We start from the raw sequence: 22,824 nt of genomic DNA on the forward strand, positions 1-22,824 counted from the left end.
TGTGAATACATACATGTGTGACTTCAGATGGGGTATATGCAGATTCAGTTTGGCAATTTAGGTATAACTGTATTTTATTTTATTTTTAAAGATTTTATTTATTTGACAGAGACACAGCGAGAGAGGGAACACAAGCAGGGGGAGTGGGAGAGGGAGAAGCAGGCTTCCTGCTGAGCAGGGAGCCCGATGCTGGGCTCCATCCCAGGACCCTGGGATCATGACCTGAGCCGAAGGCAGACGCTTAACGACTGAGCCACCCAGGTGCCCCGGTATAACTGTATTTTAAAAATTAATGGAACCATCTGTGGGTTTATTGAATTTCTGCTAATTGAAGCTAATGATTCTGGAAATGGAGAAGATGGAAGCGATGGTTGTTTTGTCATGGCTTCTCTCCTCCTGGATGGAGCACACTGTGTGTGCTGCCCTGGATTAGGATTTTAATTCTGTGTTGTAATACATCAAAGCAAAGCCTTAGGGCAAGGACTATTTGAATTACTCACCTTCCTTGAACACTGAGGTGTTTAATAAATGCTTGTTGATTGACTTAGTGATACGCAACAATTTCAAGTAGTACTTTGATAGTTGGTTTTAAAGATTTATTTATTTATTTTATAAAGAGAAAAGAGCACAGGAGAGCAGGGGGAGGGGCTGAGGGAGAGGGAGAGAAGCAGACTCCCTGCTGAACATAGAGCTACATCTCACGACCTTGTTGTGACCTTGGCCTGAGCCAAGATCAAGAGTTGGGCGCTCAACCGAGCCACCAGGTGCCCCTGATGGTTTTGTTTGTTTATTTATTTATTTATTTATTTATTTAATTTTATTTTTTTAAAGATTTTATTTATTTGACAGAGAGAGACAGCGAGAGAGGGAACACAAGCAGGGGGAGTGGGAGAGGGAGAAGCAGGCTTCCCGCTGAGCAGGGAGCCCGATGTGGGGCTCGATCCCAGGACCCTGGGATCATGACCTGAGCTGAAGGCAGGCGCTTAACCGACTGAGTCACCCAGGTGCCCCTAAAATATTTTATTTACTTATTTGAGAGAGAGAGAGAAAGCATGAGCAGGGGGAGGGGCAGAGGGAGAAGCAGCCTCCCTGCTCAGCAAGGGGCCCGATGTGGGATTTGATCCCAGGACCCTGGGACCATGACCTGAGCCGAAGGCAGATGCTCAACAGACTGAGCCACCCAGGCGCCCCCCTGATAGTTGGTTTTAAAAATAAAGTCCCATTGCAGCTCAACAAATGTTTGTTTACATTAAATTTTCAGGGGTGTGTGTAGTTTCATTTCCTTCCAGGTGAAGAGTTGCCTAATTGGTTTTACTCTAGTCTCTGTGAGGAATATGATACTCAAAAAATGTGTTCCCCTGAAATGCAAAGTTTTTTTGAAAAGTTACATTCATTTTGGCACATAGTAGGTACTCTGTAAATATTTTGTTGAATGAATGAAATCAGAACCGTATGGAAAATAGTTTGGCCTGAAAAAGCACTGATATCTCTTCAGTGCATTTAATGTCATAGCAGCCAACATTTTGTAAGAAGATATGTTTTATTGGCAAGAGTCTTGCAGTTCACTAAGTAGTTGGCTCATGGGAATGTGTCTTTGACAATTAATTCGTTCAGCAAATATTAACTGATTCCTGCTATATTCTGAGCTTGTACTCGGTCCTGGGGATGCCAAGGAGAAGAGATCTAAAGGCAGGCTGATCGGCTATCAACAAAAACTTATTAGGTATGTCAACCTCTGGATACAAGGAGAAGCACGAGGTAGTAGGGCTTCCCTGTGCACACCTGGAACTCTGCGCCGATGGTTTTTATTGGTTGTTAATTATAGCTAATAATTTTTATTGATGGAAAACTAATTTCCCTAATGACTGATGTATTTCTTCTGGTGATTCTTTCATTGTAGCAGAAGATGGCTGTGCCTCCCACGTATGCTGATCTTGGCAAATCTGCCAGGGATGTCTTCACCAAGGGTTATGGTGAGTGTTTCAGTTCACCGGCTGGGTTGGCATGTTTGGGATTTGACCCATCACATTTTGAGAGACGCGGGTCAGTCAGCTCTTAGAACTTTCATGTTAGGGAAAATAAGACAAGCTTTCTATGGCTAGTAAAGTAGTTTTGGTTTGTGCACCCGGTAGGGGCAGGCTCGTGAATTACTCTAGACAAGTGGACATTTTGATTTTCTCTCCCACGGGTGGGAGCAGCTCTGTGTGTGCCGTTGCGGTAGAGTATGATGTCTCAATGTAGCGCGTTCTTAGGCACGTGCTCATGTGTCGTGTACCTTTTTCTCACATTCTGCTGGGAGTGCAGGTGGGGCCCTGGAGGTTGCTGTGCCTTTTCTTTCTGCTACCGTTTGGTGGCACCTGAGCTCCACACGTAGGCAGGCAGCTGCGGAAACGGGCTCCCTACACACTCATGGCATTTTGGAACAGCAGAAGGGAGGCAGAGATGCTACTCTCAAGTTAGTTATTTCACCTATTAATAGTTACCATCTTCTTTGTTTAGGATTTGGCTTAATAAAACTTGACTTGAAAACAAAATCTGAGAATGGACTGGTAAGTTGTCTGACCGACATGGAGTATGGGTGTTTATTGTAGATCAGTAAATAGCTGCCATGTCCTGGGTGGCAAAGCCAGATGAAAGGCCCTTTTTTGTTATGGAGAGCTGTGGTTGTCACATTCATTGCATCCTCTATGGGATGGGTGGTCCAGGGGAACCCAGCCGACAGGTCCCCAATTTAACAGCTTTTAATACTCAATTGGCAGGCCTCAGTTTTATTTTTCCTTGTTTCTTATTTTAAAACTGACTTGTTTTCGGGGCGCCTTGGTGGCTCAGTTAAGCGTCTAACTTCAGCTCAGGTCATCATCCCAGGGTCCTGGGATCGAGCCCTGTATCGCCTGCTTCTCCCTCTGCCCCTCCCCCCACTTGTGCATGCTCTCTCTCTTTTTCTCAAGTAAATAAATAAAAATCTTTAATAAAAAAATTGACCTGTTTTCAATGCCACATAATTATTTAAAAAAATCTTAGTAGTTCCTTTTATTTTTTTTTTTTAAGATTTATTTATTTGTTTTAGAGAGAGAGAGTGCATGCACAAGCTGGGGAGGGACAGAGGGTGAGGAAGAGAATCTCAAGCAGACTCCCGCTGAGAGCAGAGCCCAAAGATGGTGGGGCTCTATCTCACAACCTTGAGATCATGACCTGAGCCGAAACCAAGAGACGGATGCTTAACTGACTGAGCCACCCAGGCGCCCCTTTAGTAGTCCCTTATAGATTGTGCGTGTGGCAGTTGTTGGGAAGGAGGAAGTTTTGGGGTTAATTTACTGCAGTGTCATCTTTAGCTCAGTGCTTTTTCTCTCTAATAGGATGGAAGGGGGATTGCCTTCCTTTCTAGACTAAAGCATTACCAGGGAGGAAGGAAGCTGTCTCCTGACAAAGAATTCCCCAAGAGTCCTTTAATCAACAGACTTCTTTAGCCTCATCTGTATTTAAATATTGACTAGAATTACAGGAATAGCTTTTGCCCCCACACATCCTTACATAAGTGGACATACGTTCTGTTCAGGGTGGCGTCCTGCTGGCATGCAGGCTGTGACTCTCTCTCTCCTTTAAAGGAATTTACAAGCTCTGGTTCAGCCAACACTGAGACCACCAAAGTGACGGGCAGTCTGGAAACCAAGTACAGATGGACCGAATATGGTCTGACGTTTACAGAGAAATGGAACACTGACAACACACTAGGCACAGAGATCACTGTGGAAGATCAGGTAATGGTCACCCGGGAAGAGACACAGTTTTATTCATTGACATCTGTTTCCCTGCCTTTTGACTAAACCTGGCAAATTTCTTTTCCGTTCAGCTTGCACGTGGACTGAAGCTGACCTTTGATTCATCCTTCTCACCAAACACGGGGTAAGAATCTCTCTCTCTTTTTTTTTTTAAAGCAAGGACGTACAGCCGTGTATTACAGTAAGGCTCTGGGCTGCCCGTTGTGGTTCTCCTAGCCTCAGTTGTGGAGGGCTATAGGACTTGGGGTCCAATCATGCTGCGTCATGGGAGTGAGGTTGCTGCTAGCGCAAATGGCCAAGGCTGTAGGGTAGCAGGTGAGGTTTGGAAGCAGGGGCTAAGCGATCACTGTTGCCACCCCCAGTTTTCAGGCTGGGAGGGTCCTCTCCCCAGCTTTCTACTTCAGAGCACTGAGAGAGTGTGGCTTCTAACTGTAGCGTGGCTCCTGAGGCTGCTCTTTGTGCCCCCTCCCCACCCCGCCACAAAGCAATTAGGCTTGACAGTTATTGGGCTCATTAGGAGGCAAGATGGTGTGTTGGTTGCCTCAGCTCCTGGGTGCTTTTCAAAGTGGCTACAAGGGGCACACTTTTTTTTTTTTTTTTTTAACCATTCAGATAAGTAGGTTTCTTAAACATGGGGAAGGTTGTTTTGCATACTGCTGACAGGCTCAGGGGCATATACTGAATTTCATTTGTTAGTTTTTAAAAATTGTAAAATACACACATAAAATTTACCATCTCAGCAGTCTTTAAGTGTACATTTAGTGGCCTTATGAATTTCATCTTTTGCCATTCCATATTATTTCTTTTCTTCCCTTCTGACAAATATCTTTCAGAGGAAGGGTCTACTGAGTTCAGAGAGAGCCTCTACTGCATGTGGGTAACTACAAGGGACTGGGGCAGACAGGGCTTCTGTCTCTGGAGGTTATAGTCTTTTTGTAACTTTGTTACGGATGACGTGAAGACCATTGGGCAGGAGTTGCATTTACTCTTGTTCTCATTTCTGCTGTAGTTTCTCCCGCAGGAGCGTTGCATTCTTCCTCGCCTACTTCCCTCCAGGCACCCTGCCGTGATGGGAGAGGTTACCCATAGAGACCCTCTGATACCATGCGAGGCAGGAGGATGTGCTCACATGCTTAAATTTGCTGCCTAGGACTTTGCCTGCTGCCCTGAGATGGCACACTTTGGAATTTGTAAGGGATTTCCCATTATGTTTGGGAGGTTTGCAGAGAAGTCTCCAGGTCCTACAGTAATATACATAAGAGGAACATTTTTTTAATTTAACTTTTTATTTTGAAATAATTTTATACTTAACATACATAAAAATGTTGCACAAGTAGTGTGTAGAGTTCCCTTATTTCCTAGACCTAACTTCTCCTCACGTTAACGTCTTACATGACTACAGTATAATGATCAGAACCAGGAAATTTATATGGCTTTCATACAGTTAACTAGTCTGTTGTCCTACTGATGTCTTATTTCTGGTCCATGATCCAGTTCAGGATACTAGATCACATTTAATTGTTAAAATCTCTTTTGTCTCCTCTAATCTGGGACATAGCCTTTCTTTGTCTTTCTTGGTCTTTCTTGACCTTGACAGTGTTAAAGAGGATTGGCCAGTTATTTTGTAGAATCCTTCGATTTGGATTTGTCTGATGTTTCCTCATGGTGAAACTCAGGTTATGCATTTTTCACAGCCACAGAAGTGATGTTGTGTCGTGTCTTTCTTGGTGCGTGATGTCAGGGCATGGATGTCAGTATGCCTCGTTAGTAGTGACGGTAACTGATCACTTGATTAAAGTGGTGTTTGCGAGGTTTCTCTATGAAGCTATTTTTCTCTTTGTAAATAAGTTTATCTTGGGAGATACGTTGAGACTATGCAAATATTCTGTTTCTTATCCTTTGACTAAGTTAGTATCCACTGGTGATTCTTGCCTGCAACAATTGTTTGGCAGATGGTGATTTTCTCTTCCCATCATTCCTTCTGCATTTATTAATTGGGATTCTACTGTAAGGGAGAGCTCTTTCTTCTCCATTTATTTATTTAATCAATTATTTATATCAGTATGGATCCATCAACATTTGTTTTATTCTGTGGGTTATAATCCATTACCATAATATATTTTATACTCATTTGTTTTAGATATGGCCATTGGGCATGCCTAAGTTGACATCCTGTGTTTTTTTATAATCCCCTATCATTTCTTTTGAGCTCTACTTCAGAAGATGTACCAGGCTTATCTTCTGCTTGTTCTTCCCTAGTCCTCCTATCAGGCATTTCTCCAAGGAGCTTCAGTTCCTTTTATTGAAGAATGGTGTTTATTTTTTTTTTATTTTTAAGATTTTATTTATTTGACAGAGAAAGAGACAGCGAGAGAGGGAACACAAGCAGGGGGAGTGGGAGAGGGAGAAGCAGGCTTCCCACAGAGCAGGGAGCCCGATGCGGGGCTCGATCCCAGGACACTGGGATCATAACCTGAGCCGAAGGCAGACGCTTAACGACTGAGCCACCCAGGCACCCCAAGAATGGTGTTTAGAAACCAAGGTTGTATCCCTATTGCTCCTGAGCATTTGAGGCAGGTTTTGGATGACTTGATGAAGATTGGAAATGAAAGCTGGCTTTCCAAAGCTACTAAGGGGGATAGCCTGGGAAAGCATCCTGGCTTCTATAAGGAGCTGAGCATAGACCACATTTTGGATGAGGCTGCAGACTCAGATATCTACGGACCAGCACGCACTCTGGGTACCCACCACAGAAAAAAGCCAGCTTGTTAACCAGAAATCAGAGTCATGCCTTGCTCAGGTGCTTGTCAAGTTAGCACCATGAAATAGCTTAAAAAAAAAAAAAGTCCCAATAATATTTGAAAGAGGGAAAACTCCAAAGGTGTGGAGTGTTACATGGGAGTAGGAACCTGGAGGGAAACCTGAGTCGCTGCCCCAGCACTGTCCATTCTCTGGGGACTTTGTGCTCCTGCCAGAATTCATTGAGAACAGTGTAAGGGAGGCACTGTGTAAATGGTCAGATGTGGCTGGTGCTCACCACTGTTCAGAGGTCCTGCCACAGGGAGCACACTTTGTGGTTGGCAGCAGCTTTTTACCTGGTGGTTATAAGATGTCTGGTTTTTATAGTTCTTGGTCTCCTTCTCTTTCTAAATGTCAGCCTCTGAGCAGCTGTCTTTCATCAATCACCCCACTAGCATGGTGCCAATTGGATAAACCAAAACCTAGGCTTCTTCCTCCAAAGAGCAGGCAGATCAGAATAGGTTTATTTTGAGTTTTTCCTGTTGAGAGAGAATTTGTTTGGTTCTTACTCCTTTCCTTCAAAGCTTGAGAAAATGCAGCAAAGCAACTTGAACAAAAGTTGCAAGTGTCGCTGTCATTTATGAATGGTGTTTGCTTTATTTTCAGCTATGATGTCTGAAATTCTGTCATTGATGACTTGGAATGTTTAACCTTAAATTTTTTAATATAGAAAATTTCAAACATACAAAAGAAAACAGTTAAAAAAAAAAAAAAGCAGAATAGTATGTTAAGCCCTCATCATGTTCCTATCACCCAGCTTGAATAATTATCAACCCATAACCAATTATGTTTTATTTATACATTCATAATCTCTCCCTCAGATTATTTTGAAGTAAATAACAGTTATCACATAATTTCATCTGTAAATATTTTAATATGCATCTTTAAGTGATAGGATTCTTTTATTTTTTTTATTTTAATTCCAATTAGTTAACATATAGTCTTAATATTAGTTTCAGGTGTACAATATAGTGATTCAACAATTCCATACATTACCTGGTGCTCATCATGACAAGTGCCCTCCTATCCCTTTCCCCCCTCCCTTCTGATAACCATCAGTTTGTTCCCTAGAGTTAAAGATAATGGAACGCTTCACGTATTTGTATGTCATCTTTGTGCAGGGGCCATGCTCATCTTCTCTGTATCATTTCAATTTTAACATATGGGCTGCTGAAGCAAGCACAATATTGATTCCTTTTTAAAAAAGTATAACCACAATATGATTACATTGTAAAAAATTAATCTCTAGCCTGATCAAATTTACATGATTTCAATTTTTTTTTTTTACAGAATCAAAAATTGTCCATGCAGAATTGCAGTTCATATGGCTCCTTAAATCTCTTTAATTTTTAGATTCTCCTCCTTTCCCCACTCCCCTTGGAATTTATTTGTTGAAACTAGATCATTTGTCCCGTAAGAGTACATATAGACTGAATTTTGCTGTTTGCATCTCTGTGGTGCCATTTAACTTGTTCCTCTGTCCCCCATGTTTACTGTGAATTGGTAAAGTAGTGGTAAAATGTAAGTGGAGCTCTATGCTTCCATGACTTGGACGTAGAAGGCTTGGTTTGTTCTTTGTATGTTAAAGTTAGTGCTCTTCACAATTCATTCATTAGGGATTATAAATTGGTGATAATTCTACTTTAATCATTCATTCTTCATGTATTAGCTAGAATATTTCAAACTTTTTTTTTTTTTTTTTAAAGATTTTATTTATTTGTGAGAGAGAGAATGAGAGACAGAGAGCATGAGAGGGAGGAGGGTCAGAGGGAGAAGCAGACTCCCTGCCGAGCAGGGAGCCCGATGTGGGACTCGATCCCGGGACTCCAGGATCATGACCTGAGCCGAAGGCAGTCGCTTAACCAACTGAGCCACCCAGGCGCCCTAGCTAGAATATTTCAATAAAAAGAGACTTCTCATAAACTGTTGGTTACCTTGAGATAGAGTTAGTGTAGGAAAGGTGGAATAAATGTTTGCTTCCTTTTTAATTTATTGTTTCAAAGTAACACTTTGGTTCTCTAGTCTCTGAAGATGACTGATGTGTGTGTTTTAAGTGTCAGTATGAATGAATTCATAGATTTATACATATTTGTTATGTTTCAATCCATTGCTGGTGTTATTCTTAAAGATGAACTCATTGTTTCATGTTTGAAGCCCTTAGGAATCTCTTCAGGCTAGCTCTCAAGTCATTGTGCGCCAACCCCAGTATTCTTTGATAGTTTTGATCAATGCTTCAAGCTCACCTCGCACATTTCCTGTCCTGACCTGTAGTCTGCTGTTCTTCAAGGGGCACTGTGCCTTTTAGGAGAGAATGGTATTTAGAGTCCAGAGTCTGGGTGCTGGGGATGAAGCTTTAATCTCAGTGTGAATGAGATTGGGATGGACAAGGCTGTGTAGATCCCAATCGCTGCTGAGAATGCACCTTGCTATGGGAGGATGTCCATTTTGTAGCTGAATAGCAGAAAATAGTCTAAATTTTATTTGATAGGTGTGGTCTTGTTTCCCGTGTTGACCTTTGGTAAAGGCAGGGTAATATATTTGCAGGGGACATGACTCACCTACCTTTCCTGAGCAGTAGGCACAGGAGGCACTGATCTGGTCATATATGCAAATTTGGGATTAGCAGACAAGACCTGCGGACTTGTTCTGTCTCGCAGGGCTTCCCAGCCCCCATGCCTGCAGGGTCCCAGGTTGCACATCACTATCCAGGTCTCTCACTGGGATCTCATGAATACTGAATTAAAAGCTATCTGTTATATTTACTTAGACGGGATCTATCTAGTGTTTCTTTCTTTCTTTACTAACTAAGTGAGTCACCAAGTAAAGCAACCATCTCCTTAAAAGCTGCTGTTGGGGCGCCTGGGTGGCTTAGTTGTTAAGCGACTGCCTTCGGCTCAGGTCATGATCCCAGGGTCCTGGGATCGAGCCCCACATTGGACTCCCTGCTCTGCAGAAGCCTGCTTCTCCTTCTCCCACTCCCCCTGCTTGTATTCCCTCTCTCGCTGTCTCTCTGTCAAATAAATAAAATAAAATCTTAAAAAAAAAAAAAAAAAGCTGCTCTTTAGCTGCCTTCATGACAGATACACTGTATCTTTTTCATACATGGAGAATAGCGAAGAAACATCTGTTTCATAATTACATGGTGGCATTCTCCCTAATAAATGCCTGTGTAGGCCATTACATTAAGCATAGGGAGAGGTTAGTAAAAGAAAATTACTTGGCGCTTTTTTTCCCCAAGCTTTTCCTGCCTCTGTTCTCACTTCATTATTGTGGCATTTCTGCAGACTGGATTCTGGTTAGAGAGCTTGTGGTACAGCAGCTGCATAAGGGAGATCTGGGCTCCGACTTTGTCCCCCATCCCTCCATGTAAACTGGGATTTAAAACAAATTTTTTTTTTTTTTTTTTAAAGATTTTATTTATTTGTCAGAGACAGACACAGTGAGAGAGGGAACACAAGCAGGGGGAGTGGGAGAGAGAGAAGCAGGCCTCCCGCCGAGCAGGGAGCCCGATGCGGGGCTCGATCCCAGGACCCTGGAATCATGACCTGAGCCGAAGGCAGACGCTTAACGACTGAGCCACGCAGGCGCCCCTAAAACAAATTTTTTTACACTCCTTGGCATGGTTGTTGCAAGGTGAGTTAGCTTGTGATCTTAATACAATTTCTTTTCCTTCAGGAAAAAAAATGCTAAAATCAAGACAGGGTATAAGCGGGAGCACATCAACCTGGGCTGTGACGTGGATTTCGACATTGCCGGTCCTTCAGTCCGGGGTGCTGTGGTGCTGGGATATGAAGGCTGGCTGGCTGGCTACCAGATGAATTTTGAGACTGCAAAGTCTCGAGTGACCCAGAGCAACTTTGCGGTTGGCTACAAGACTGACGAATTCCAGCTCCACACTAACGTGTAAGTGTACGTGGGGGTGGTGTGTGAGTATGTGCAGAAGGGAGATTGCTTTCCAAGCTCAATTTTTAATCACTTTAAAGTGAGTGTGCTGGAATCAGATGAACCAAATGGCCTGCGGGGATTTTTCTGTTTCCCACCAGCCCATTTCCGGAAGTGGCTTAGGTTCTTTGTGTTCCAGAAACAGTCATTGTTGTCGCTGGTACATACAGAAGGACTGATCAGTTACAGCAGTGGCATGATGTCCGTCCAGAGGAGTGTCCCTTCCCTGCTAGTGTCCTCTTGTGGACATTTGAACACCTTTGGGTTTTGGTAACAAAATGGCGGGGAAAGGTGCTGCGGTCTTTCTCTGTGTGATGCCTGAGGTCAGGTTGCTGCGCTTAATGAAATGCAGATTTGAGAGACAAGTTAGGGAATGATGAGCTCAGTTGCATAGTGTCTTTGCCACATGGCATAGCATGCAAAAGTTTATTAATTACCGGACAGTACAGTGAAGGGGAGAGAAAAGTGCAGATTAGGTTAGAGAGCCCCTTGTAAATCAACCTTGGGAGTTCAAGTGGAGTGCTGTTGATTTAAGCGAATGGAAATGCACATCAGCCTAAAATTTCCGTAGGCATGAGGAACTAATCTGTGGCACTAGTGGGGGACAACTTTACCAATTTTCTTTTTTTCCACTAGAGGTCACTAAAGAGGTGATTTCTTAAAGATCTAGTAACCTTTCCATTTACAAACTTTTTTGAGGAATTTTTATCTGGTAGTTCCCCCATATCTGCCATTTCACTTTCCACGATGTCAGTTGACAGTTCCACAGTCAACCACGGTCTGGAAGTAGATGATCCTCCTTCTGATGTATTGTCAGAAGGTCAGTAGTAGCCTGGCGCTGTGTCATGTCTCTGTCATTCACCTCACCTTCATCCCATCATGTAGGCATTTGGTCATCTCACATCATCCCAAGAAGGTTGTATACGGGGGCGCCTGGGTGGCTCAGACTGTTAGGCATCTGACTCTTGATTTCAACTCAGGTCATGATCTCAGGGTCGTGAGATTGAGTGAATGTAGGGCTCTGTGCTGGGTGTGGAGCCTGCTTAAGATTCTTTCTCTCGGGTCGCCTGGGTGGCTCAGTCATTGGGCGTCTGCCTTCAGCTCAGGTCATAATCCCAGCATCCTGGGATCGAGCCCCACATCGGGCTCCCTGCTCTGCGGGAAGCCTGCTTCTCCCTCTCCCACTCCCCCTGCTTGTGTTCCTTCTCTCTCTCTCTGTCAAATAAATAAATAAAATCTTAAAAAAAAAAAAAAGATTCTTTCTCTCCCTCTGCCCGCACCCCCCCCACACAAAAAAACAACAAAACAAAACCAAAAAGGGTATATACAGTATAATAAGATATTTTGAGAGACAGAGAGACCACATTCATATATCTTCTATTACAGTATATTGTTTTAATTGTTCTATTTTATTAAAATAATAAATTAGAAGTTACTGTTGCTTATTTCTTACTGTGTCTAATTTATAAAATTTGTCACAAGGACGTATGTATAGGAGAAAACATAGTATATATAGGGATTCGGTACTATCTGTGGTTTAAGGCATCCCCTGGGGGTCTTGGAACATATCTCCTGCAGATAAGGGAGGACTACTGTAATTAATATAATTAACATAATGGAATTAATATAATAGATATTAATATAATTTTTGAAATTTTTAAAACTAGAAAATCACAGGAAAACCATAGTGAGGGACAGTCCAGGGTTTCCTGGGTTGGGAGTGGGAATGTGTGACTACAAAGGGGTGGTATGAGATTTGGGGGTGGTGGAATTGTTCTGTATTCTGATTTTAGTGGTGGTCACACAAATTTTGTATATGTGTTAAAATCCATAGAAATGTACACCAAAAGAGTAAAAAGAAAAGGATATATAAATTCAAAAAAAGGTAACATATAAAAATGTCACAGGAAAAACAGCACAATCAATAGAAGGGTTTTTTAAATTAGAGTTTTGACTGAAATGGAAAGTCTTTCTTGGTTTGGAATTGGAAATTGGCACCAATTATAGGAATAACAATGGCTGTTAGCTGTTTTCCCCAATATCTGATTTTTAATACGTGTACATGGTTTATTTTTAGCTGGCATAGAAACAGCTGACACAGCTAATCTGGGTTGCCCTGGTGCTTGTGGAGGCCCTGATGTGTAATAGACATCCTTTGTGCTTTATATAGTTGAATTTGAGCAATGACTTCCCTTGGTTTATAGTTTTGAGAGCTCAGTACAGGAAGGCAGTGTTGCTGGTTTTAGAATATATTGAAAAAAACTGACACTTTTTGGACAAACATGTGAACCCAACAAAATATTCGTATTTCATTTATACTAAAGTCACTCAAAAATCTTTTGTGACAAGCTGCTATTTTGTAGTGTACTCAGATTTTCTGAAGAAGTTAGGATTCCCTGTGAATCGGGTTGCCTGGGCTCAACCTGTACTTATTGGAAGCACAATGTCTATATGGTTGAATTTCAGGGGAAAACTTCAGCATTTAGAATGTATTTATATAGAGCATCTACTTCAGGGAGAGTGTATTGGTGAGGATCGGAGTTTGTAATGAATCAGCAACAATTTGTCCTTGGATTAGTGAGTTCTAAGCTCTTTGCTGAATTCCAAAGCACATGGCTCTGCCTTAACCAGTTTCTGATGACATTTCTCCTTGAAACACCCAAAGTGATGAGGCAGAACTTTGCCACTGTTTCATGTTAAGAATGTGAAGGAGGGGAAGGGGATATTTCCAGAGGCTGGAGTCAATATGGTGTGTTTGGAAGAGAGGAACGAGTTTGTCCCAGTTGGGTTTCATTCTGTTTTTGAAAGATAGAGACATTTTGTAATGCACCAAGTAGCTCCTTTCATTGCATCAGAACTGTAGAGATATTGGCAGTTTGGGCCAAGGGTTTCGCACAGGTGGACAAGTCTGAATTGCAGGTTAAGCTCTTTTGTCATCACTGCACCTCCACGGGACCAGGTCGCTTTTGACTGTGTCTTCACAGCAGTGGCTGCAGCTGGTGGTGCTAAGGGCTATTACCTGCCTTCTGAAAAATACAAGTGGCTCAACCTTTCTTACCATTTCTGACTGTATTCTCTTCTCATTTGCTTCTGTGTCCTTACTATTGTTATGATAGACACATTTATAAAAGTAATAACATTAGCAGTAGCAGCAGCAAAAAAACGAAAAAAACCCCGAGAATCTCAAGGTCTTACTTGCTTTTATTTATTTGTTTATCTATCTATCTGTCTGTTTATTTAGAGAAAGTACGAACAGGGGAGGGGCAGAGGGAGAGAATCCCACGCGGACTCCTTACTGAGTAGGGGAGCCCAACTCGGGGCTCTATCCCACAACCCTGAGATCACGCCCTAAATTGAAATCAAGAGTTGGACGCCCCTCTGACTGAGACACCCAGGTGCCCCGTTGCTTTTATTTTAAAGAATATTTTGGAAGCAAGCTTCAAATTCCATGCAGCCTGAGCTTCCTGCCTTTGGGTGTTGCTGGTGATGGTTCAAATAGCCTTTCCCTTTCTCTGAACCTTCCCAACGCTGGTGTCTGTTCCATTCCTGTCAGACTTTTCCCTACTTGGGTACCTGCTTTATGATCACTTTGGTTCATTTACAGCATCCCTGTCCTCTGTTAGACTTGGACAGCTGTGCCCAGCTGCAGCCTGCCTTTGGGGGTGGATTAGCATCTGTGCTGTGCTTGTTTGCAGAAACGATGGGACAGAATTTGGTGGCTCCATTTATCAGAAGGTGAACAAGAAGTTAGAGACCGCTGTCAATCTGGCCTGGACAGCAGGAAATAGTAACACTCGCTTTGGAATAGCAGCCAAGTATCAGATCGACCCTGACGCCTGCTTCTCAGTGAGTACCTGTGGAATCACGTGTTGCCGAGGCTCCACCTGATGGTGGGGTTGGAATCCTTCTGGATTGCTGGGGTTGCATGCTTGGGCTAGAGATTTTCTCCCTGTGGAAAGAGTTTGAAATGAGGAAAGTGCTAATAGTAATACCGCTGACTGTGGGTGCCAGGCGCTGTGTGCAGCCTGTTATATGTGGGTTACTGTATTTAATTCTTACACAGTCCATTTGAGGTAGGTGCCTTTTCAAAAAAAAAAAAAACAAAACATCCCAACCCTCTGTGCACAAATGAGGAACTGGAAATTCAGAGAGGTCGAGGGCAGATGGGGCAGACAGTTGGTAAGTGCTGGGGCCTGGACTTGATGGTTTGCTGGGGAGCCTCCTCCTCTAATCAGCCCTTGTTCCTCCTGCAGACTACAAAGAGGTTTACTTTGAAATTGAAGGTTTTAAATGTTCATTTTTCTTCTCATTTCTCATTCGCTTGCCCAGCTCCTGTATTGGATATTAAGAAACCAGGCCCTGGCATTTAGCAGTTGGCATCTAATCTTGCAGACTCAGTGGCATTGCTCACAGACCTTTGAATTGCTGCACGATTTTTGCATTAAATCCTGTTGAATTCATCTCTGTTGTCAGAGGGCCCTGCTAGCTGCATCCCTTTTGGGGTGGAATGAGGAAATCTCGTGTTGCAGGCCGGTCCTTACGTAATTTACAAGCAGGCCATTTGAAGTCTGAAATGGCAACGAATCTGGCTCCCTTCACATTAAGCACTTAGAAACAAAGGAAAAGGGGCCTTAGTAATTAGATGGGATAAGCAAAAAGGAAGAGCCGGATAGGGCACTGTCTGCTGGGGGATCTTCCTACCCATTGCTTTGTTCTTTCTCATGGGAGTTGTCAGGTCTGAAAACAGCATTCAAGCAGGAAAACATGCACCGCGGTAGCCTCAGCTTTTTCCAGGATTTGGTGTTCTCATGGCTTGAGATGGCTCTGCTCTTGACCTCTCCTTATTTCACCAGAAAGGGGCCAGAGAGAGGCCCAGATTTCCCTACAACTCAGACAGAAGAATGAGGGCAAAATTATTATTGCCTCAACTGCTTTATTGAACTTAATTATTTTTTTAATTTTATTTATTTATTTGAGAGAGAGAGAGAGCACAAGCAGGCGGAGAGGGAGAAGCAGACTCCCTGCTGAGCAGGGAGCCTGTTGCTGGGCTCGATGCCAGGACCCTGGGACCATGACCTGAGCCGAAGGCAGACCCTTAACTGACTGAGCCACCCAGGCACCCCTGAACTTAATTATTAATCAGTATTCACTGCTGAAATTTAGGTGACTTGGCTAAGTCATTCTTTTGCTCTAATACACATTTTAAATTCAGGCATGGCAATGCTGAACCTTCTTCATGTCACTGTGAATTTTTTTTTTAAATATTTATTTGACAGCACAAGCAGGGAGAGCAGCAGAGGGAGAGGGAGAAGCAGGCTCTCCGCTGAGCAGGGAGCCCGATGCAGGGCTCGATCCCAGGACCCTGGGATCATGACTTGAGCCAAAGGCAGCCGCTTAACCAACTGAGCCACCCAGGCGCCCCATTACTGTGATTTTTCCCTTTTTCATGAAGGGAAAATTCTTTTTTTTTTTAAAGATTTTATTTATTTGAGAAAGAGAGTGAGCGGGAGAGAGCAAGAGAGAGCGCACACAAGCAGGGTCAGAGGAAGAAGCAGACTCCCTTACTGAGCAGGGAGCTTGATGCAGGACTCCATCCCAGGACCCTGAGATCATGACCTGAGCCGAAGGCAGACGGTTAACTGACTGAGCCACCCAGGCGCCCCTATGAAGGGAAAATTCTAACAGTGTTATGCCTTAAAAAAAGCCTCAATACTCCATCTGACATTGGCTCTGTTTCCCTTATCCTAACAAATAGATTTTGAAGAAATCTTCCATATAAGAAAGGCTTTTATTTCTTTGGCCACAAATGAAAGTGTCTTCACCTGTTAAAACTTAAATACAGACCTAATCAGTATAAATGAAATTGGGCATTCATACCTTCAGGAATCAATTAAATAATAATTTCCTTTTAATTGACAGTTGTGTTGACTCTTTGAGTTTCTTTTCTGAGACTTAGCTCTCAGATTTGATATATTTCATGTTAAATTTAATGAATCCCATAAACAAAGTGGTCATGAAAAAGAATTTGATCCTGAAGTCCAGGGTTGGTTGATTACAAAGCTCTTACTTGTTTTAGAGATGGAAACATGAAGTACTTAACAATGTCACTCTCTCTTATCTTTTCCTTGACTAGGCTAAAGTGAACAACTCCAGCCTGATAGGTTTAGGATACACTCAGACCCTAAAGCCAGGTATGTGTTGCTTTTATAAATTAGTGAAATTAGTTCTTTGCCTTAAAGAAAAATTGGGGTGCTGGTTTGCTGCTTTATGTTAACTGCTTATTATTGCCTGTATTGTACATTATAGATGAGCGTATATAAAGTTTTATAATGAAGTGTTTATAAAAGGGTATAGCGTCATTATAAAACATTTGGAGAATAGAAGTAGTAAGTCGGAGAGAAAAAGGCGAAGGCTAACATACATTACACTTTTGGTTATTTTTTTTTTTTATCTGTTTTTCCAGTGTGTACATAATGCTTGATACTTATTTCCAGCAGGTTCTTAAAACTAGCACATAGATCATCCTCACTGTACAACTGTTGTGCAGGTTTCCTCTGCACAGTTGGCTAGACCAGCCCCTGGTATGTTAGAGCTATGGAGATGGTACCATCTTGGGTTTAGTTTGGTCAAATTGGGTCTTTGAGCTCTAGAAATTCTAAGATTACATGATGGTAGAATCAAGCTGTTGTAGGGTAAATACCAGTTAGTTGTGTGCATGTATGTGTGTTTGTGTGCACGCTGATTGGGAGACCTTGGAGTCTGATTCATGGTTGGGTTTCATTTCAAGGCATTTTTGCTGAAGAAGTTTACTGCCTGATACCAGTGGTAGAGAGATTATTGTAGCCGGCGACGATGAGAGGACAAAGTCAAGTGGACTCCTGAAAGTGGATTTGGGGAGGCTGTGGAATAATAATTACTGTTTTATAAGCTCATTCCAGGCTACCAATTAATTAGTCCGATGGTGATCAGTAAGATGGGCCGTGTGGTTTTGCCTTGCTGATCACACACAGCTGAAGCGGGTTCTGACTTCGCTGTGGTCTTGCCAATGTGCTTTAGCATGCCTCCGTGTGTTAACCGTTCTTCTTGTGTTGACCTTTCTTATCTTTTCTCCCCTCCCTCCCTCCCTCCCTCCCTTTTTCCTCTCCCGGGACTTTTCCCCCTGCAGGTATCAAGCTGACCCTATCAGCTCTGCTGGATGGCAAGAATGTCAATGCTGGCGGCCACAAGCTTGGTCTAGGACTGGAATTTCAGGCATAAATGAATACTGTATAGTCGTTTAATTTTAAACTATTTTGAGCATAGCTACCTTCAGAATTTAGTGTACCTTTTAATGTTGTATGTCTGGGATGCAAGTATTGCTAAGTATCATGTTAGACCTCCAGGTTAAAGATGATTCAGCTTTAAGGTGTTACCCTTTCAGAGGTACAGAAGAAACCCAAGTCCGTGAAAAGTCCTTTCAGCTGTAGACTTGGGGGGAGCTTGGTGGCCCCTCCAGAGAGTTCAGGTTTCTTTTTTATCTAGAAATGGCTGCAAATGGAAGCTGATAATTTATAGGCACTTTGTTCATTGGTATGGAGTACATGAATGAAATTATGACTTCCTGAGAATTGAACTGGGTTTCCTACCCAAAGGAGAGACTCACTGATGGTGTGTATAAACCTATCTGAAAGAGACTTTTTTAGACAGATTTTCCTCACCTGTTTCACCCCAGTCCATCACCTCTTTTACACCAAAAGTAGTCTGCAGGGTGTGGTAGCTGTTTCTTTTGTGCCATTTTGGGAAGGTGGATGTGATGAAGCCAATAATTCAGGACTTAATTCCCTCTCATGTTGTGGTTTTCTGCCCCTGCACCAGAGTATGAAATAGCTTCTAAAAGTCCCATCTCTGAGCTGGGAAGAGTCTCTGTGACTGTAATCACATTGTGACAACACTCGGAATCTAAATTGGACTTGTTCTATTCTCGCCACTTGGTTTATTTTTTAGCCATTTAATGGGTACATTTTAGAGTCTTCCATTTTGTGTGGAATTAGATCCTCCCCTTCAAATGCTGTAATTAACATCACTTAAAGTAAAACTTGAATAAAATATTGAAACCTCATTCTTCTGTTGTCTTTATTAATAAAAGTGTAAGTAAACAGGGCATTTGGCATTTGTGTTTGCACTGTGTGTGTGTGAGATTTTTAGTTTTCTATTGTTGCATAACAAATTAGCCAAATTGAGTTGCTTAAAACAACACTCATTTATTTCACAGGCCTGTAGTTCAGAAATCCAGCACGGTGTGACTGAGTTCTCTGTTAAGATTCTCATGATGCTGAAATAAGGATGTCTGCCAGACTGTGTTCTCGTCTGGAGCTTGGGGTCCTCTTCCAGGCTCAGTCCTCTTCCAGGCTCACATGGTTGTGGCAGAAGTCAACTCCTTTTAGTTGTTGTAGGATAATGGTCCTTATTTCCTTGCTAGCCATCAGGTAGGGGGTCCTCTCAGCAAATAGAGGCCAGTGCATTCCTTGCCACATGGTCCCTTCCCATCTTCAAAGCTGGAATGGAAGAATTCCCTTACTGTCAAATCCCTCTCACACTTGAAATCTCTAGGAAGAGTGCCAGCCACAACTTACCCTTTTAAAAACTTTATTATGTATTTATTCATTTATTTAAGAAAGATTTTAGTTATTTGAGGGAGAGCGCGTGTGCACTCGCATACATGCGGGGGGAGGAGACTCAGCGTGGAGCCCAACACAAGGCTTGATCCCATGACCCTGAGATCATGACCTGAGCCACAATCAAGAGTTGGACACTTGACTGACTGAGCCAGCCAGGTGCCCCTATTTTTTGTTTATTGAGGTATAATTGACATAGAACATACTAGTTTCAGGTGTACAGCATAATGATTCAGTATTTGTATATATTGCAAAATAATCACTGCAATACATCTAGTTAACGTCTGTCACCACACAAAGTTTTTCCCCTTGTGATAAGAACTTCTAAGATCTACTCTCTTAGCAACTTTCAAATATACAATGCAGTATTATTAGATTATTAACTATAGTCACCATGCTGTACATGACATCCCCAGGACTTACTCATTTTATAACTGCCCCAACCCTTTAAGGGCTCACCTGATTAGGTGAGGCCTCTGAGGAAAATCTCCCCTTAAAGTCTACTGTGCCCTTTAATAGCCTAATCACAGTAATGATATCCCATCATATTCACAGGTCCCTCTCACACTCAAGGGCAGGGGATCTTACAAAGGCATGGATCATTGGGGTATGTTCTAGAATTCTGCAATTTAGATTTTTAAAAAATGACAAGGTGTAAATTTCAAACATTTACAAAGTAGAAGGGTAAGCCAGCTTCAGTAAATGTGAACATTTTTTCCTATTCAATAATACATATTTTTAGGCAGAGTTCCTTTTTATGGATGTTTGGAAGTGAATACCAAACAAGTATCAGGTTTACTTAACCATTTTGTGCCACCCAAAACCTGCTGGCCTCAGTATTTGTCATACTGTCTTCATTGGGTTCATGAGGATCTGTATATGTTTCAAAGTGAACTTCTGACTTTGTCCAGAGATTTTGGCTCATAATGGTTGTTGGGTACATCCAGTGAGCTGGTATTTTGAAATGTACAAAGGGCCCTCTGAATATTGAGGGTATATTTCCCTCCCCACTTATATATTAAGAATCTGCCTGTTGGATGCAGCATGTCAGAATATTGTGCAAAATTCCTTGAGTTCATGATATCTGTAAGATATCCAAAACACACTGGTATGGGGACAAAAGGAAGAAAGTGGACAAAGAAGAGAAGATTGAAGGTGTGTTTATTATAGAAAAAGGCCTATGTCTGAATCTGCCAACAAGTAGAAGCTGGAATTGAGAGGCTTATTCATTAAACTGAGTGGTGGTTTGTGTACTCAGAGAAGGGAAAGCTCCAAGGGAATTTGGGAAGACTTTGTATCCTGGCTACCATGGAGGGTTTGCAATAAGGGCACCATTCAGTCTATCTAGGCTTGTGGTGGGCTTAAAGAAACCAACATGAATGACCTCTTAGTTTTCTTAACACAGAGTTTGTGTGTTTCTGAGCTGTCACTGGGGCCAGAGAAATGTTAAGGGAAACCAGATTCAAGAGAACAGGGGCCCTTCTCTCCTTAGAAGGGCAGTTCAGCTGTGTCTCTGGAGGATTCTTCTGTAGGAATCACGGAGATCAGAGTGGTGAAGCTATGGGTACAGCAAATGTCTTGCTTCATGCCATGATTTTCCTGCAAATCGATCAAGTGGAACTTCTATGATTTTTAAGCCTACAGACATTTAAAAAACATTTGCAGAACACACAGACCAAAGCATGTGTCAAGGCTGTAAGGGAACTCTAAATCTGCATTTTCATATACTGGGGGTTTCAAGTTACAAAATTTAAAAAGTAACAGAAACTTACTGTAGGAAATGTGGAGGCTGTTTGCACCCTACTTCCTATCCTGCTTTCCTGCTTTTTCTCCATTATGCCTTAACCATTGTATAGTGTATATTTTACACTATTGTCTTCCTCACAAAATAAACTCCACAAAGGTATGTGGTTCGTTTTGTTAACTGCTGTATACTGAAATATGAAAAGGTGCTAAATAGTTGTTGAAGTAATAAATGATAAGGAGAAATATAAAAAGTAAAACTTTTACCTTTAATTCCACCACCTAGATATGGCCACTGTGAACAGTTCAGTTTCATTTGCCTTTGGGAGAGGGAGGGCAGCTACTTCCCTTTTGGGATCAGCCTGTTAATTTATTTGAGAGAAAGAAAGCAGGAGGAGGGGCAGAGGGAGAGAGAATCCCAAGCAGAGTCCCCCCTGAGCACAGAGGTGGAGGCGGGGCTGGATCTCACCACCCTGAGATCACCATCTGAGCCAAAATCAAAAAGTTGGCCGCTTAAATTGTCAATCAGAGAAAGACAATTACATGATTTCACTCATATGTGGACTATAAAAAACAAAACAGAGGAGCATAGGGGAAGGGAGGGAACAATAAAACAAAATGAAATCAGAGAGGGAGACCAACCATAAGAGACTCTTATCATGGGCGCCTGGGTGGCTCAGTTGGTTAAGCGACTGCCTTCGGCTCAGGTCATGATCCTGGAGTCCCAGGATCGAGTCCCGCATCAGGCTCCCTGCTCAGCAGGGAGTCTGCTTCTCCCTCTGACCCTCCCCCCTCTCATGCTCTCTCTCTATCTCATTCTCTCTCTCAAATAAATAAAATCTTTAAAAAAAAAAGAGAGACTCTTATCATAAACAGGGTTGCTGGAGGGGGAAGGGGGGGATGGGGTAACTGGGTAATGAACATTAAGGAGGGCACCTGATGGAATGAGCACTGGGTGTTACAAAAGACCAATGAATCACTGAACTCTGCCTCTAAAACTAATAATACACTATATGTTAATTGAATTAAAAAAAAAGTTGGCTGCTTAACCCACAGAGCCATCCAGGCACCCCTTTCTTTTAACAATGTTTTAGGGGCTCCTGGCTGGCTCAGTCCATAAAGCATGCCACTCTTGATCTCAAGGTTGTAAGTTCGAGCCCCACTTCAGGTATAGAGATTACTGAAAAATAAAGTCTTTAAAAAAAAAAACCCAATTTTTTTTTAAGATTTTATTTGACAGAGAGAGACAGCGAGAAAGGGAACACAAGCAGGGGGAGTGGGAGAGGGAGAAGCAGGCTTCTCGCGGAGCAGGGAGCCCGATGCGGGTCTCAATCCCAGGACCTCGGGATCATGACCTGAGCTGAAGGCAGACACTTAAGGACTGAGCGCCCCAGGCACCCCAGAAAAACCCCAATGTTTTAGAATACTTTCCTGAACTGTATAGTATCCCATCACATGGCAGGAAGGGAGGGGCTCGCTCTGACCCTCTCTTCATCTAACACTTTACAGCCTCGGGGCGCCTGGGTGGCTCAGTCTGGCTCAGTCTGTTAAGCGACTGCCTTCGGCTTAGGTCATGATCCCAGCGTCCTGGGATGGAGCCCCGCATCGGGCTCCCTGTTCAGCGGAGAGCCTGCTTCTCCCTCTGCCTCTGCTGCTCCCCCTGCTTGTGTTCCCTCTCCCGCTCTCTCTCTCTGTGTCAATTAAATAAATAAATAAAATCTTAAAAAAAAAACCCAAACAACAAAACACTTTATAGCCTCAGCCCGCGAGGGGCTTGGGTGAGACCTGCCCCCTTCTGCAGCTCCATACCCTTCCTCCTTACCGGGTTTCCTCAGCCCTTCACGATAGGCTGCGACGTCATCACGTTGGGACGCAGAAGCCTCAGGCTGTGGTGCCTTACGCAGTGT

At 42.8% G+C, this 22,824-nt stretch overlaps 1 protein-coding gene, 1 long non-coding RNA gene and 1 other non-coding gene across 5 annotated transcripts in view; 1 reads left to right on the forward strand and 2 right to left on the reverse strand.

The window, feature by feature from the left end:
* VDAC1 (voltage dependent anion channel 1) overlaps window positions 1-18,618 on the forward strand; it is a 25,347-nt gene extending 6,729 nt beyond the window's left edge. For both annotated transcript variants that reach the window (XM_031025629.2, XM_081827060.1), the window contains exons 2-9: window positions 1,901-1,973; window positions 2,500-2,549; window positions 3,606-3,758; window positions 3,851-3,903; window positions 10,254-10,481; window positions 14,216-14,366; window positions 16,654-16,711; window positions 17,686-18,618. In XM_031025629.2, coding sequence (XP_030881489.1) covers window positions 1,907-1,973; window positions 2,500-2,549; window positions 3,606-3,758; window positions 3,851-3,903; window positions 10,254-10,481; window positions 14,216-14,366; window positions 16,654-16,711; window positions 17,686-17,777 — 852 coding nt within the window. In that variant the 5' untranslated portion in view covers window positions 1,901-1,906 and the 3' untranslated portion in view covers window positions 17,778-18,618. The remainder of the gene's footprint in view (window positions 1-1,900; window positions 1,974-2,499; window positions 2,550-3,605; window positions 3,759-3,850; window positions 3,904-10,253; window positions 10,482-14,215; window positions 14,367-16,653; window positions 16,712-17,685) is intronic.
* LOC115940164 (U6 spliceosomal RNA) lies at window positions 7,655-7,761 on the reverse strand. Its single transcript, XR_004074955.1, has one exon. It is a non-coding gene; the product is annotated as a U6 spliceosomal RNA (small nuclear RNA).
* Window positions 18,619-18,740: 122 nt separating the features above from the next.
* LOC115940161 (uncharacterized) lies at window positions 18,741-22,824 on the reverse strand. 2 transcript variants are annotated; one of them, XR_004074953.1, is made up of 2 exons: window positions 22,740-22,824; window positions 18,741-19,054 (listed from the first exon to the last, which is right to left on the reverse strand). It is a non-coding gene; the product is annotated as an uncharacterized LOC115940161 (long non-coding RNA). The 2 variants fall into 2 exon arrangements; XR_014147246.1 differs by lacking the exon at window positions 22,740-22,824 and adding an exon at window positions 21,185-21,665.

Source organism: Leptonychotes weddellii, chromosome 7 (assembly GCF_054177405.1).
Source record: "Leptonychotes weddellii isolate Sample4059 chromosome 7, ASM5417740v2, whole genome shotgun sequence".
Classification (NCBI taxonomy): domain Eukaryota; kingdom Metazoa; phylum Chordata; class Mammalia; order Carnivora; family Phocidae; genus Leptonychotes; species Leptonychotes weddellii.